General features: G+C 31.9%; 1 protein-coding gene across 2 annotated transcripts; it reads left to right on the top strand.

Moving 5' to 3' along the window:
• Nucleotides 1-4996: 4996 nt before the first annotated feature.
• Nucleotides 4997-12676, top strand: HT1 (Protein kinase superfamily protein). Of its 2 annotated transcripts, XR_003645393.2 has the most exons (4): nucleotides 4997-6032; nucleotides 9145-9600; nucleotides 9843-10097; nucleotides 12106-12676. XR_003645393.2 is itself a non-coding variant. In XM_028253643.2 (3 exons), exons 1-3 carry the CDS (start codon nucleotides 5598-5600, stop codon nucleotides 12358-12360), a joined length of 1146 nt encoding a protein of 381 aa, XP_028109444.2. In that variant the 5' UTR covers nucleotides 5004-5597; the 3' UTR covers nucleotides 12361-12676. The 2 variants fall into 2 exon arrangements, 1 of the variants encoding a protein (XP_028109444.2); XM_028253643.2 differs by lacking the exon at nucleotides 9843-10097 and having other exon boundaries at nucleotides 5004-6032.
• The last annotated feature ends 283 nt before the right edge of the window (nucleotides 12677-12959 follow it).

Genomic DNA, 12959 nt, shown 5'->3' with positions numbered 1-12959 from the left:
CACACATTTTCTTTTTCGACGCATAATCTTTACGAACTCTAAATCTCCGTTCAAACCTGCATACATGCATGTATCCCAATTGTTAAGTATCCATTAATATATTTTGTGTCAAAATGTGTAAAATATGTATATAAAAAATCATAATATATCTAATATATTTTAGATATCATCAAAAAATCAAATCGTAGGATTAACAGATGCACAAAGTCAAAGTAGGGGATACATGAGGGGATTGAATGGTTTCAGACATGCTTCACGTACGTAAAATGAAAATAAAGAGATGGAGTGAATTTGACACGTTTAGGGAGTGATGGGTTTGGAGGAAGGTCCAGTGAGGAAAGGAGTGGAATCTACAAACGTTGCATGTGGTAGAGGGAGGCACTGAATTCTAGACATTTTTCTCATGTCGAGGGAAAAGATTTGTGAATATTACGGGTATGTTTGGTTTGTATTTGTAGAGTAATTTTAGAAAAAAAATTTTAAAAAATTTGTTTAGTTTGTAAATTTTTCAAAATAATTTCTAAAATTAGTTTCTCTCTCTCATTTATCAATCAATCATTTTTTCTCTCTTCTCTCTCATTCTCAATCACTTTTTCTCTCACACACTTCTATTCAATTATAATAAAATATCAAATTATTCCAAACTCCAAAACTCCAAAACTACTGTCAAAATACACAACCAAACAAACTAAAAGAATTTCTAAACTCATTGCCCAAAACAATTTTTAAAAACTACTCTCTCAAAACCAAACCAAACCAAACATACCCTATATGAATTCCGCCAGCGTGTGATGTTTTCGTGCCTCAACAACTGTGAAGGCAAAGCCATCATCCCCAAAAGATTGGAAAGCACAAGATAGATCACAAATAATAGCAAATGCAAGTGATAGTCTCCAAAAATAATGTTGAATGGGTTTCGAGTCTCGTTTCAAAAGTTTTATTTTGAAAAACAAAGGCAACCAGTCTCCGGGGACAAGGTCGATGCAATGCTATTGTTAGAGACATACTTGGGCCTTTGAAGTATAAATTCTAAGAAAATGGGTGATCGCACTGATTGTCTTATATTTTATTTTTGTGATTATTTCATGAATTAAATAAATTTAAATTAAATACTCTAGGACTTAATATATTCAATCGATAGTTTAGATACCAAATAAACTTTAATTTATATAATTTAGGAACTTAGTAAACTCAATCAATAATTTTAAGAAGATAATTTGGAGATAGTTCAAGAGTAGAAAGTGTAATAAACCTTAAATTTGAAAGAACTTGAGTTTAGAGCATCTCCAATGCACTAGGCATATAATACTTGTTAGTTAAAATGCCTAGTGTGATTCACTTTTTTCAATTCCAATGCACTAGGCATATGATTAGGCATTTTGGCTCAACTCATATTCACTAGCTACATGTAGCTAGCCTTCAACGCTAGGCAAAATGTATTCAATCATTAGGATCATTTCCCTCCATCTTTGTTGTTGACGTGGCATTCTATAAAATTAATAGTATTTGGATAAATAGCTAAAATAAAGAGCATGGTTGGAGTAAAAACATAAAACAGTTGATAGGCAAAATAAAATATATACTTTATAGTAATATTTGGATAGGTAAAATGCCTACTACCGTTGGAGATGCTCTTATGAAGCCTAGCCGCAGCTGCAAAAATCTTATTGAAAATGAGCCAGATTAATTATATACAATAACAGCAAAATTTATTTTATCACATTATTACCAAAGTTTTGTATATAGGTTGTACTAAGCTATTCATTTTTATAACCATAATTTTTTATATTTCTATAAGCGTTTGTTGACCCAAAAAAAATTACGCCATTCCTCTCAAAATATTAGTCCATTTTAGGAAATTTTTTTTTTTTTTTTTTGTGGTACAATTATTACACTTTAAGAATATTAACTTTCCAAAAGCATCCTTTGACTTTTTTTTGGGAACATCAATTGTCATTATTAGACTTTTTGTGTATATTAATGTTAATGAATTTACAAGAAGGGCAAATTAGGAAATTCATCTTATTTTAATCCTTAAAAGGGACTAATATTTTGTGACAGAATGAGTAATAAACTTCTTTTCTATATTGTATAAAATATATAATCAAAAAATAATAACATATGGGTGTGTTTGACTGGACGGACTGGATAAGGGGGATTAGAATCCATCGGACTTGAGTCTTGGGACTGTGAATCCCCCAAACTATTTGGTTGGATTGGATATGTATCCTGTGTTTGTTTTTTCATGGGATTAGATGTGTGGAAATGACTATTTTTAGTGAATCCAATGTTTGGTTGGACGGACTGGATATGATAAATAAACACAAGACTATTTTACCCTTTTTCAATTGTTTACTAAGTAATAGCAATATTAAACATATCTTTAATATTTTAATTATTTTTAGCTAGATTAAATAAAAATTTATTTTATTTTATTTTTTACACAATTAAATAAATTTATTTTTAAAAAAATAAATAAATAAAATATCAATAAAAATATATATTATTTTTTTAATTAAAATTTTTAATAAATTTGTTTTTAAAAATAATAATAATCAAAAAATGAAATTAAATAAAACATCTATTAAATTTAAATAATGAAATTAAATAAAATATAAACAAAATTTTAAAATAAAACATCAATAAAATATCTATAAAAATTATTTTAAAAAATTAAATAAATAAAACGTCAATAAAAATTTAAATAAAATTATTTTATTTTTAAATTGAGGCATTTAAATTTTATTGAATTTCATTAAATATAATACATAATTAAATAGTAGAGGGTCAAAATGGTCATTTTGACCACCTAATCCCAACAGTGGATAGTCTCCCAAAAACTATCCCATACCCCCCCTAGGACACAATAGTCCCCTATATAGGGGATAAAGAGTCCGGCCGAACATGGAGTCCGGCGGATTAAAAAAAAATCAAACGGTGGATAAGAAACACTATTTGGATTACAATCCAAATAGTGGATAGTCCCCTCCTAATCCGGCGAATCAAACACGCCCTATAAGTATTTTTTTTTTTCACATTGATTATAACCTCATTGAATCATAACTAGTACTAATTAAAGTCAAATCTCAAGCCCATTTTGCTCATAACCAAAGTCACCATAATAAGTCATAATAAACAACACCATTGTGAGGCATAATCAAACATTATAATGAAATGTAGCTAATTTTTATTTGATAATTTGCTAGCCTTCTGCCATAATGGCCCGTAACTAAATATCAAAATAATTAATTAACATTAAGGCCTATTTTGAAAAAAAAATAGCCACAAAAAAAAGTTATCACAAAAATATCAACTTTTCTCTCTATTTTTTTTACGTCTTTTTAAAAAAATTAAAATAGTCAATTATTAAAATAAGTTTATAAATTAGACGTTAACTTACATATAATAGCGTACATTACAGCATGACCCTAGCAAAAGGCTTCAAACAAATTGATACTTCCGAAAAAAAAAAAACTTGGAGGGGAGTAATTGTATACAAATTATATATCTAAAAAACAAACATAATATATTAATCAAGGATTTCAAAATGGATCCAGGGGCTAGCTGCCCCTTACATCAGCCGTTAGTGGATCTCATCCGAGTTATATTTTGATAATTTAAATTGTTTATTTTGTAAGACTCTTCACAAGTATCATTTATGAAAAAATTATGTCGATTCAATAATTATAATATTTTTATTTTATTGTATTTCTTTTTGAAAAAATAGATGATAAAATAACATTATCGAATCAACAAATAATATAAAATGAAAATATTATAATTATCATATCAACTTAATTTTAAGAGTACTTGGGCTAGAAGTCTATTTTTGAAACTATTGGGCTAGGCCCAAGTTTAAATCTTTTTGGATTAAGAGAACATTATTTTTCAAAAAGGCCTGTTATCTGTTAAAAAGTTTAACTATCTATCTATCTGTTTAAGTGTCACATATCTGTTCAAATGCACATATTTGTACATGTGTCACTTGTCTGTTCAAATTTGCAGACCTATTACTTATTAGTGCAACTATCTGGTCAAATATCTCACTATCTATACACATGTCACTCATCTATTCACAAATCTATCAATCCGTTTAACTCACTACCACAGCTGGTCGTTGCTTCCAATGACTTTTTTGATCTATTTTTCAACGTCAATGACTCTTCCGGCAACTTTTAAACAAATGTCTTTCTCACCAAATAAGACTAATCTTTGGATTTAATGCCTAATGCACCCCTCAACTCGGATTCACCTATATTTTATTTTAAAATTTCTATTATGAATAATATGATAAAATAATTTTACAAAATAAACTGTTCGAATTTCCGTAAGTAACATATAATACATTGGGGCCTTTATGGATGTAAATTTGGCCTGACCCGGCCCATGAAGAACCTCGTAGGCTCTTGCCAAAATTCGGGTTAGGAAATTAGACGCAGGCCCAAAAGGTATCCTGGCCTTGGACGGGGCGGTGGGCCTGGGTATAGGCTCGGGCTTGGGTCGGGCCTGAACAAATTTTTTTGTTTTTTTTTATTTTTTCTTCCAAAATTTTATTATTTTCCACTAAAAAAATATTGGACCTTGGACCCGGCCTTAAGCGGGCCGATGGCCAGGCTCACGAACTGGGCTAGGTTTAAAAATGATGGCTTAGGCCCTGGCCCAACGTCTCGGGCTGGGCTTAGAACGGGACCCAAATGGGCCTAAACGGGCCGAGCCTATCCCAAGCAGCTGGCGGGCTTCGAACCGCCCATCAACCGCGAGTCATTTTTACACTCCTAGCCCCTCTTGTTCAAACATAAACTAGATAAAAATCCCAGCCATGAAATATGAAATTAAAGTTAATATTTACAGTTAGTTGATGACATATATATATATATATATATCCATATATCGAAATTCCAACGTCTTCAATTGATTGAATGATGCAAAATGAAACATGAAGAAATTTCAGTTGGATTCCGTCGAAAAAGCGTTTTCTTTCTTTGTCTCTCTCTCTCTCTCTACTTTTGAGCGAAGCAATCACGAGACATCCCTGAAAACTCTGCTTTGAATTCATCTTTCAGCTGCCAATCAACCTACTCTTTCTTCTTAGATCATATTGGAAAAAGCCGTGAACCCAAAAAAAAAAAAAAAAAACAGCACTAACTTGTCTTTCTTTCTCCAAAATCTGCATTTCCATGAATTTACTTTCATTTTGTTCCAAATTCCAATTAAGCCTTTCCCTCTTTGCATTCTCTTTCTATATTAATTAAAATAGTCTCCTCCTCATCATCATGACTTCTTCTTTGCATTCACTCGTATTCTGACAAAAACAAAAAATGGAAAACTTCTCAAATGGAGAGCTTCCATTGTGCTCTCCTTCCCTCTCCACAATTTGATGGCTTATTTCTTGTTCATCCATTGTTTTGATCAATACATGAAAACCCATCTCTCTTTCACACTCTTCGTCCGAACCCATGTTTCCGAATCAATTCATGCACTTCCTGAAATCAATCCACACTTTCAGAAGGAAAACTCCTTTTGACAGTGTGTTTTAGATTCAGGACTTTCCCACCCAACCCAACCCAACCCAACCCAACCCAAATCAAAATCCCCAAATGGCAAGCTCGTGTTTCAACCCATTTAAGCTTCTAAAATCGAAGAAGAAGGAGAAGGAGAATCTATTTTGGTCGTCGAAAATGAAAACACATCTGAATTCGGAGATGGAAAACATGGAGAGGAGGAGATTTGATAGTTTGGAGTCATGGTCGATGATATTGGAATCGGATAACGTGGAGGCTTGGGAAGCATCATCGTCGTCGAAGGAGAATAGAGAGGAATGGACTGCGGATCTATCGCAGTTGTTCATAGGAAACAAGTTTGCTTCTGGGGCTCATAGTAGGATTTACAGGGGGATTTACAAGCAAAGGGCAGTTGCTGTGAAAATGGTGAGGATACCAACTCACAAGGAGGAGACCAGGGTTTTGCTTGAAGAGCAATTCAAGTCTGAAGTTGCCTTGCTTTCTCGTCTCTATCACCATAACATAGTGCAGGTTAGTTAGACTCTAAATATATAGAGAGAGAAATGTCATTTGTTACTATCAATTTTTCTCATTATTTTATGAGTACTGCAGTTTAAATTTAAAAGTTAGATTATTTTTTTTTTTAATTTATTAATTAAGTGATTATTTTCCTGTGTTATTTCTCTTTTTCTAATCATTTTTAATTATCAACTAATCATCTCACTTATAAAATAAATTTGTATATTATTTTTTTAAGATTTTATATCACAAATTTAGAGCATCTTCAACTCTTTATTTATTTATTTTTTAATTTTCAAATTTAAATTTGATATAAAAAGTATTTTAAAAAAAATCATCTCCAATCCATTCATCAAATCTAGAGAGAAATATTTTTTTTTTAATTTTAAAAGATGGAGTATTGGACATAGTTCTTTCAACAAATTTGATGAAAATATAAATTTGGGATAAAAAGAGAATTTTAAAAAGGATTTTAATAAAAATTTGATGAAAGGGTTCGAGTAATTAATATCAAATTAAGCTTTTTATTTACATTTGGAATCAAATTAGATGAAAAAATTGATTAAAAGTTGGAATGCTATTATGTGAAATACTTATGATTAGCTACATTCTTTAGAGATAAAGCAAATCATTGTTTGTTTTGGTATTTGTTGTGGTGCTAGTTTGAAATTGTGCGTTTCTTGTTGTAGAAAAACATTAAAAAGTCAACTAAAACAATAATACTGTTGACCTGTAATTTTTTTTTTTTTTTATAGAAAAGTATCTATGCAGTGTCACTGCTCGGTAAATAATCTATAAACAGAATTTTTTAAGTAAAAAAACTTAACTCGAATGATATGATGGTGACAATTTTAAAATTATTAGTCATGAGTATTTTAATTTGAAATGAAATGATAATAAAAAGCCATATCATTTTGTGTAAGAAATATGTATAAAAATGAAAGTTCTATTTGTATAACATTAGGCGCACTGCTGTGGATGGTGAGTCCCTCTAAAATGAATACAATGTTGCAAGTACAGCTTTTTTTGACACACCTTTTTTTTCTTTTTTTTTTTTAAATTCTGAGTTTTCACTGTTTTGTGTGTAAAATCTGTTAAACAACACACAATAGAACAACTCAAGGTCATTTAAGGATGCTTTTTTGGTCATTTGCTTCAAATATAGGGCTATATCCAAATGCTAAAGACTGCTCCTGGGACATTGTTTAACATTGGAATTAAGTTAAAAGTGTCTTAGAAATAAGTAAAAGTGTTAAAAAGTGTATTGATTTCAATAAAAAAGTGCATTAAATTCAGTTAAAAGTGTTCCATCTTCTTCAATTTCTTTGCCTTTTTCTTGTGCCCGGAGGACACTTGTTAGCAAGACTCATTTTTCATTTACTATTTCGAAACTATTGTCTTTATATACCTATAAATGAGTCAAATCAAGCCGAATTATGGTCTATTAAGCTTGGTTATGAAATTTTGAAATGTGATCCAGCTTGCTTTGTCTCTCTCAAATTGATCTTGAAAGAGATTCTAATGAAATTGAGCTCAATTAGCTTTTCTCTTTTTTTTCTTTCTTTTTTTTTTTTTTTTAAATAATCTTGAAGTACCTATTAACTTATTGAGCAGATCTAAATAAATCAACAGGCTTTACTATACAATCAAACTTGGTTTGTCTATATCACAAGCCCGTCCATAATGTTAAAATTCTTACTTATCAAAAAAAAAAAAAAAAAAATCTTAAGTTTATAACCTTTGCTCAATCTCATCATCTTGCATCAAGTGACTCCACTTCGCTAGCTAATGGATTCATTAGTACTTAAGCATGGCCAAACAATCTAACTAACTTTCAATTTGTCTTTTCCTTATTGGTGCCACCCAAGGCGGAACTAGGATTTAATCATTGGAGGGGCCAAAAGAGAAATAAAATTTTTTACCATATACATAAGCACTTATGTATGTACAAAATGATATATAAATTATATTTATACACATAAAAAAAAATCAAATACCATATAAACAATTTTTAATAGGATGAAAAAGTTTTTTTGGTGCAAAATAAAAAAGGAATGCAAAATGGGATAAGAATGAGATATGTATGTTTATACTGGGGACATTTTATGTATAAAATGCGATATATATATTTAAAATGCCATAACAAATCGTATTTTTTACAGAAACAGGGGCCATGGCCCTATAGTCGTCTCCTAATTCCATCCTGATGTCACCTCTAGCTTTCCAAGATTGCGTGCATATCTTCTTTTCTATTCAAACCGTGGCTGCGTTTAATTGATAGGAAAGGAAAGAAATAGGAAAACGAAAACTATTTTCCTTTCCTGCATACCAAAACATGGGTTCCACCATTGTCATTTTGTTTCAGAAAGTATTTTTCTTAAATCATTTCCTATAAATAAAAATATAAAAATTGATTATGCATTGCAGGAGAGTTATAAACTAAATTTTCTACAAATTTCTTGCAAACTAGACAGAGAATGAAAAAATAATTGTCATATGTTTTCCTTTAATTCACTTTTCTCGGGAATTATTTTCTTGTATGATATTCTTGACGAGTGAACTGAATCTATGTTAATGTAACCTAGAAGGATTTGGGCTTGTTGTAATCAGGAACAATGATTTCTATTTTGCAGACATCAGCATCTCCATTTGTTCAAACTTTTAATTCTAAAGAATTACTAGTTTCCAGTAATTAATGCTGTTTAAGTTTGTAATTGTTGTGCCTGTGAAGGAGAAAACAATCACACACAAGCACACAAGCAAGAATACACAAAGATTTACGTGATTCGGTAAATCGCCTACGTCCACGGGTAGTGGATTTCACTATATTTGGAACAAAGAATTACACACTCTATAATTCTCTCTCTGCTCTGTATTCTCTCTTCAACTCACCACACTGACCCCCTCCCATTCACTAACCATTTATAGATAAAATGGAGGGCCAAAGTCTTCAACAAGCCACCGACAATATTTATGGCAACCACCAAACATTTATGGCAGCCACCCTACCATGAGTAGCTCGGCTGAAAATGTCTAGCTTATTCAATTTTTTCTTCAATCAGCAGCCATCGTTGAAAATCTGAGCTAATCTTCAACAGTAATGACCTTTTTTCTTTTTCTGCAGTTCATTGCAGCTTGCCAAAAGCCTCCGGTATATTGCATCATTACAGAGTACATGTCACAAGGAACTCTGAGGATGTATCTCAACAAGAAAGCGCCATACTCACTTTCAACTGAAACAATTTTGAGGTTAGCCCTTGATATATCTCGCGGAATGGAGTATCTTCATTCGCAAGGAGTGATCCACAGAGACCTTAAATCAAATAACCTGCTTCTAAATGATGAGATGCGCGTTAAGGTTGCAGATTTTGGTACATCATGTCTAGAAACACAATGCCTAGAATCAAAAGGAAACAAGGGAACTTATCGTTGGATGGCCCCAGAAATGATCAAGGAAAAACCTTACACTCGGAAAGTTGATGTGTATAGTTTTGGGATTGTGCTATGGGAGCTCACAACAGCTTTGCTTCCATTTCAAGGAATGACCCCCGTGCAGGCTGCCTTTGCTGTGGCTGAAAAGGTAAGCATTTCAATGGACTGAATTCTTCACTAAAATTTGTTTTGTGATACTTGACTGTTATGTTTGAAATATTTTCATATTTTACATAATCTATACTATTATATAAAGCGTACATTGTTCTTGGTTTGTACCCTTTTGTCACAATTTTTTTTTTTGTTTTTTCCTAAATTATCCTTCTTCTGTAAATGTTGAATTCAAATACACCCATGGATCCTTTCTAACTGCCAAATCTATAACTGCAGATTTCAAGCACACCCATGTGGGTGTGTGCTCATCTACTTAAGAACGTTCACCCCTCCCCGTCTCTCTAATTTATCTTTATATTTCTTATGACATGAGTTTCTCGCCTTCGTCTCTGCTGATCATAATTGATAACTCCATTATGCCAAACGCCAAAACTGGATTTGCATCGAGTGAAATCAACTGCATATATGTATATATATGAATCTGCCAATTTTTGGCATTTCTTTCTGCCAGATGTATCAATGAAAATTAAGGTAAGTATTAGTCCCAAAAAAAATTTATCTCATACTTTGAATGTTAAAAACTACGAGGTTCCTCCAATTTGCCTGCCTGTTCTTTACTCTCTAGAACAAAATAAATTTTGGACACAATAGTTGACATTCATATGTTTTGACAATTTTGATCATCAATCAGTATAATCCATGGAAGAAGTGTGTGGCACTTGCTTCCAATTCTTCCCAAATGTATGCTTTTCAGCTGCTCATCTAGCCCCAATTGATTCGGATTCCTCTCTTTACAACGTTTCCTAGTTAAGATCAATTACATAGGAAGAATCATCCAGTATGTCTTTTTTAGACTAATTTTGTTGAAAAAAAAAACACAAAAAAACTAAATGCAACAACAAATTATGCCAATTTCATGAACCATATTTTTCACCATCCCTTAATTTCACTTTGTGCACTGATGGATTATTGTATTGCATTACATTGGCTAATGGAATTTTATTCAAATGCCTGGCAGTTATAATTGTGGTTGTTGAAAACTTACATAAGCAAAGCTTCATGATTTGAAGCCCATAACTGATACATTTTTCATGGGATCTGTATAAACTTCAAATATTTTGTCTGGTTATAATTGTTTTAGTATCAGCAAACTGTCTCATTGGTTTTAGCTCTTGAATATAAACTTCAACAAGTTCTGAGAAGCCTGTGCGGTTCGAGCGGTTTGAGAGTAAAATTATAAATCAAATGACGGATTAGCAGATTGGCGGAGATTGACAAATTGCGGTTTGGGAGGTTTTGGGTGGATTGGTGAATTGAAAAATATTCTAACTAATTATCAAGTATTGGTATAATATACAATACTAATTTGCATAATATTTTTCATATATATAACACAAACTAACTTTACATAATATTTTTCATATATATAACAACTAACTTGTAATAAATTTTACATCTTAAATCTTTCTAACACTTATTTTTACTTTAATGTTTCATTAGAGTTTAAAAAATATATATCTATTAATTATAGCGGAGGGGAGCAATTTCGAAGGCGGATCATAAAATTTGAAGTTTAATCTGCAGTTAGCAAATAGAACGGTGAGGTTTGATGCAAATTTGTGCGGTTTTACTGGATTGGGCAATATTTTGCACAGCCCTATGTAAGAGTTGAACTTTTTTTAGGGCAATTTCCAACCGATGATGTAGCAAAAAATTCTACAGGAGGGATAATGCGGACCCACTTTTGTTAGGTAGTTGGGAAACAATGAATGATCCACATATTTTGTGTTTGGATGATGGATTTGGGTAGGGAAAGGAAAGGAAAATCTGAGGGTAATATGACTGAAATATAAGCTAAATTTATTCTCTATTTCTCTCTTTTTTCCTTTCCCTTTTCAAATCCTTGTCCAAATCTATCATCCCAACACTGCCTTGGTGTATTTTATGATTTTTCATTTGGCGGGAGCCCCGTGAAGTCTACCTACTCTGGGACTACCTAATATTTTTTCCCTGTTCTGAGAGGCATCTTTATGAAAATTAGGGTGATTTATGGTCCTGGTGCTATATATTCTAGATGGTGCTTTACATTCTAGATGATGATGTTTCTGTTTTGCTTTGTTCTGTTCTGTCCTCACTATCAGTTGCCTATCCTCAAAGAATAAACAAAATGTTCAACTAGTATTTCTTTACATTCTATTGGGTAGAGGATGAAGTTATATTACCATGTTATGTGGCTTCTTGATAGTTGACCTTCTTGGCTTGTAAGAGTTGAGATTTTAGGCTATAAACTCAACAAAGCCCCCTCCAAAATAAAATTAAAAAATTCCACCCAAACATGCACACATGTAATATTACATGGTTTACTGCATTAGTGAGTGTCATCATGCTAGTTAGCTGCTCTCATCTCATTGGTCTTACGAAGTATGAAATTTGATTTATCATTGTTCCATTCTTCATCTTATCTGCTTCAAATTTTCTTTGCATTCTGTGATTGTTTTTTTAAACTTTTTCTTTTATAACATCAAAACATCAATGACAGAATGAACGACCACCACTGCCTGCCAGTTGCCAGCCTGCGCTGGCACACCTCATAAAACGTTGCTGGGCAGCAAACCCCTCTAAGCGACCAGATTTCAGCTACATTGTTTCTACTTTGGAGAAGTACGATGAGTGTGTCAAGGAAGGCCTCCCGCTCACTTCCCATTCAGGGCTAGTCAGTCGTAATGTCCATCTTGAATGTTTCAAAGGCTGCGTTGTATCCATGAGCTCGTCGTCTATACCTGTACATTCCTGACTCTCCTTATAATATCTTGTTCACTCAATTATCAACTCTATGTATATATTTGATGGTTTTTTCAATGATCCAGTATAACTGTATTTGAAAGTGATGTAAAAGTTATGAGAATGATCGTTTTGACTTGTTTGTCACTTTGTAAGCTTGACAAAGTCAGTCTGCTTCAAATTGTCTGCAAGATCAGACCATCCTACTTGTTTTAAAAGTGTAACTGTCTTGAATTTTCTGTTGTAGATTTCACATTGTATAGATGGTTACATGATGGTGTTGTTAACATTGTATTGATATAATAAAATGATGTTTTTTTGTCTGTTTATCACAATTGGCCCCGTTTGGTGTAGCTGTTAAAACAGCTTATAAATTATAGCTTAACAGATTATAAATTATGACTTTAATCAGAAGTTGTTAATCTGTTTAGTGTAACTGTTGGATTATAGATTTAAGTTGCTGAGTAGTGTTTGTTAAATAAGCTGTGAAATAGCTTTTTCAATTAATTTTTATTTTTTGTTTGTCTACATTTCTCATAAAAAATAATAATAATAATAATCTATAGTCCATTTGAGTCTTTTTTTATTTTTAAAAAAATAAAAAATAAAAAA

This window comes from Camellia sinensis, chromosome 9, assembly GCF_055761805.1.
Source record: "Camellia sinensis isolate YWXY chromosome 9, ASM5576180v1, whole genome shotgun sequence".
NCBI classification, from domain to species: domain Eukaryota; kingdom Viridiplantae; phylum Streptophyta; class Magnoliopsida; order Ericales; family Theaceae; genus Camellia; species Camellia sinensis.
The sequence above is the reverse complement of the archived record's forward strand: the minus strand, read 5'-3'. Positions and strand labels throughout refer to the sequence as shown.

Bases quoted from the DNA above. Each gene is read 5' to 3' on its own strand.
- HT1 (XM_028253643.2), top strand. From the start codon at position 5,598: ATGGCAAGCTCGTGTTTCAACCCATTTAAGCTTCTAAAATCGAAGAAG. The intron at 6,033-9,144 runs GTTAGTTAGACT...CTTTTTCTGCAG, and splicing joins ATCACCATAACATAGTGCAG to TTCATTGCAGCTTGCCAAAA. The intron at 9,601-12,105 runs GTAAGCATTTCA...CATCAATGACAG, and splicing joins CCTTTGCTGTGGCTGAAAAG to AATGAACGACCACCACTGCC.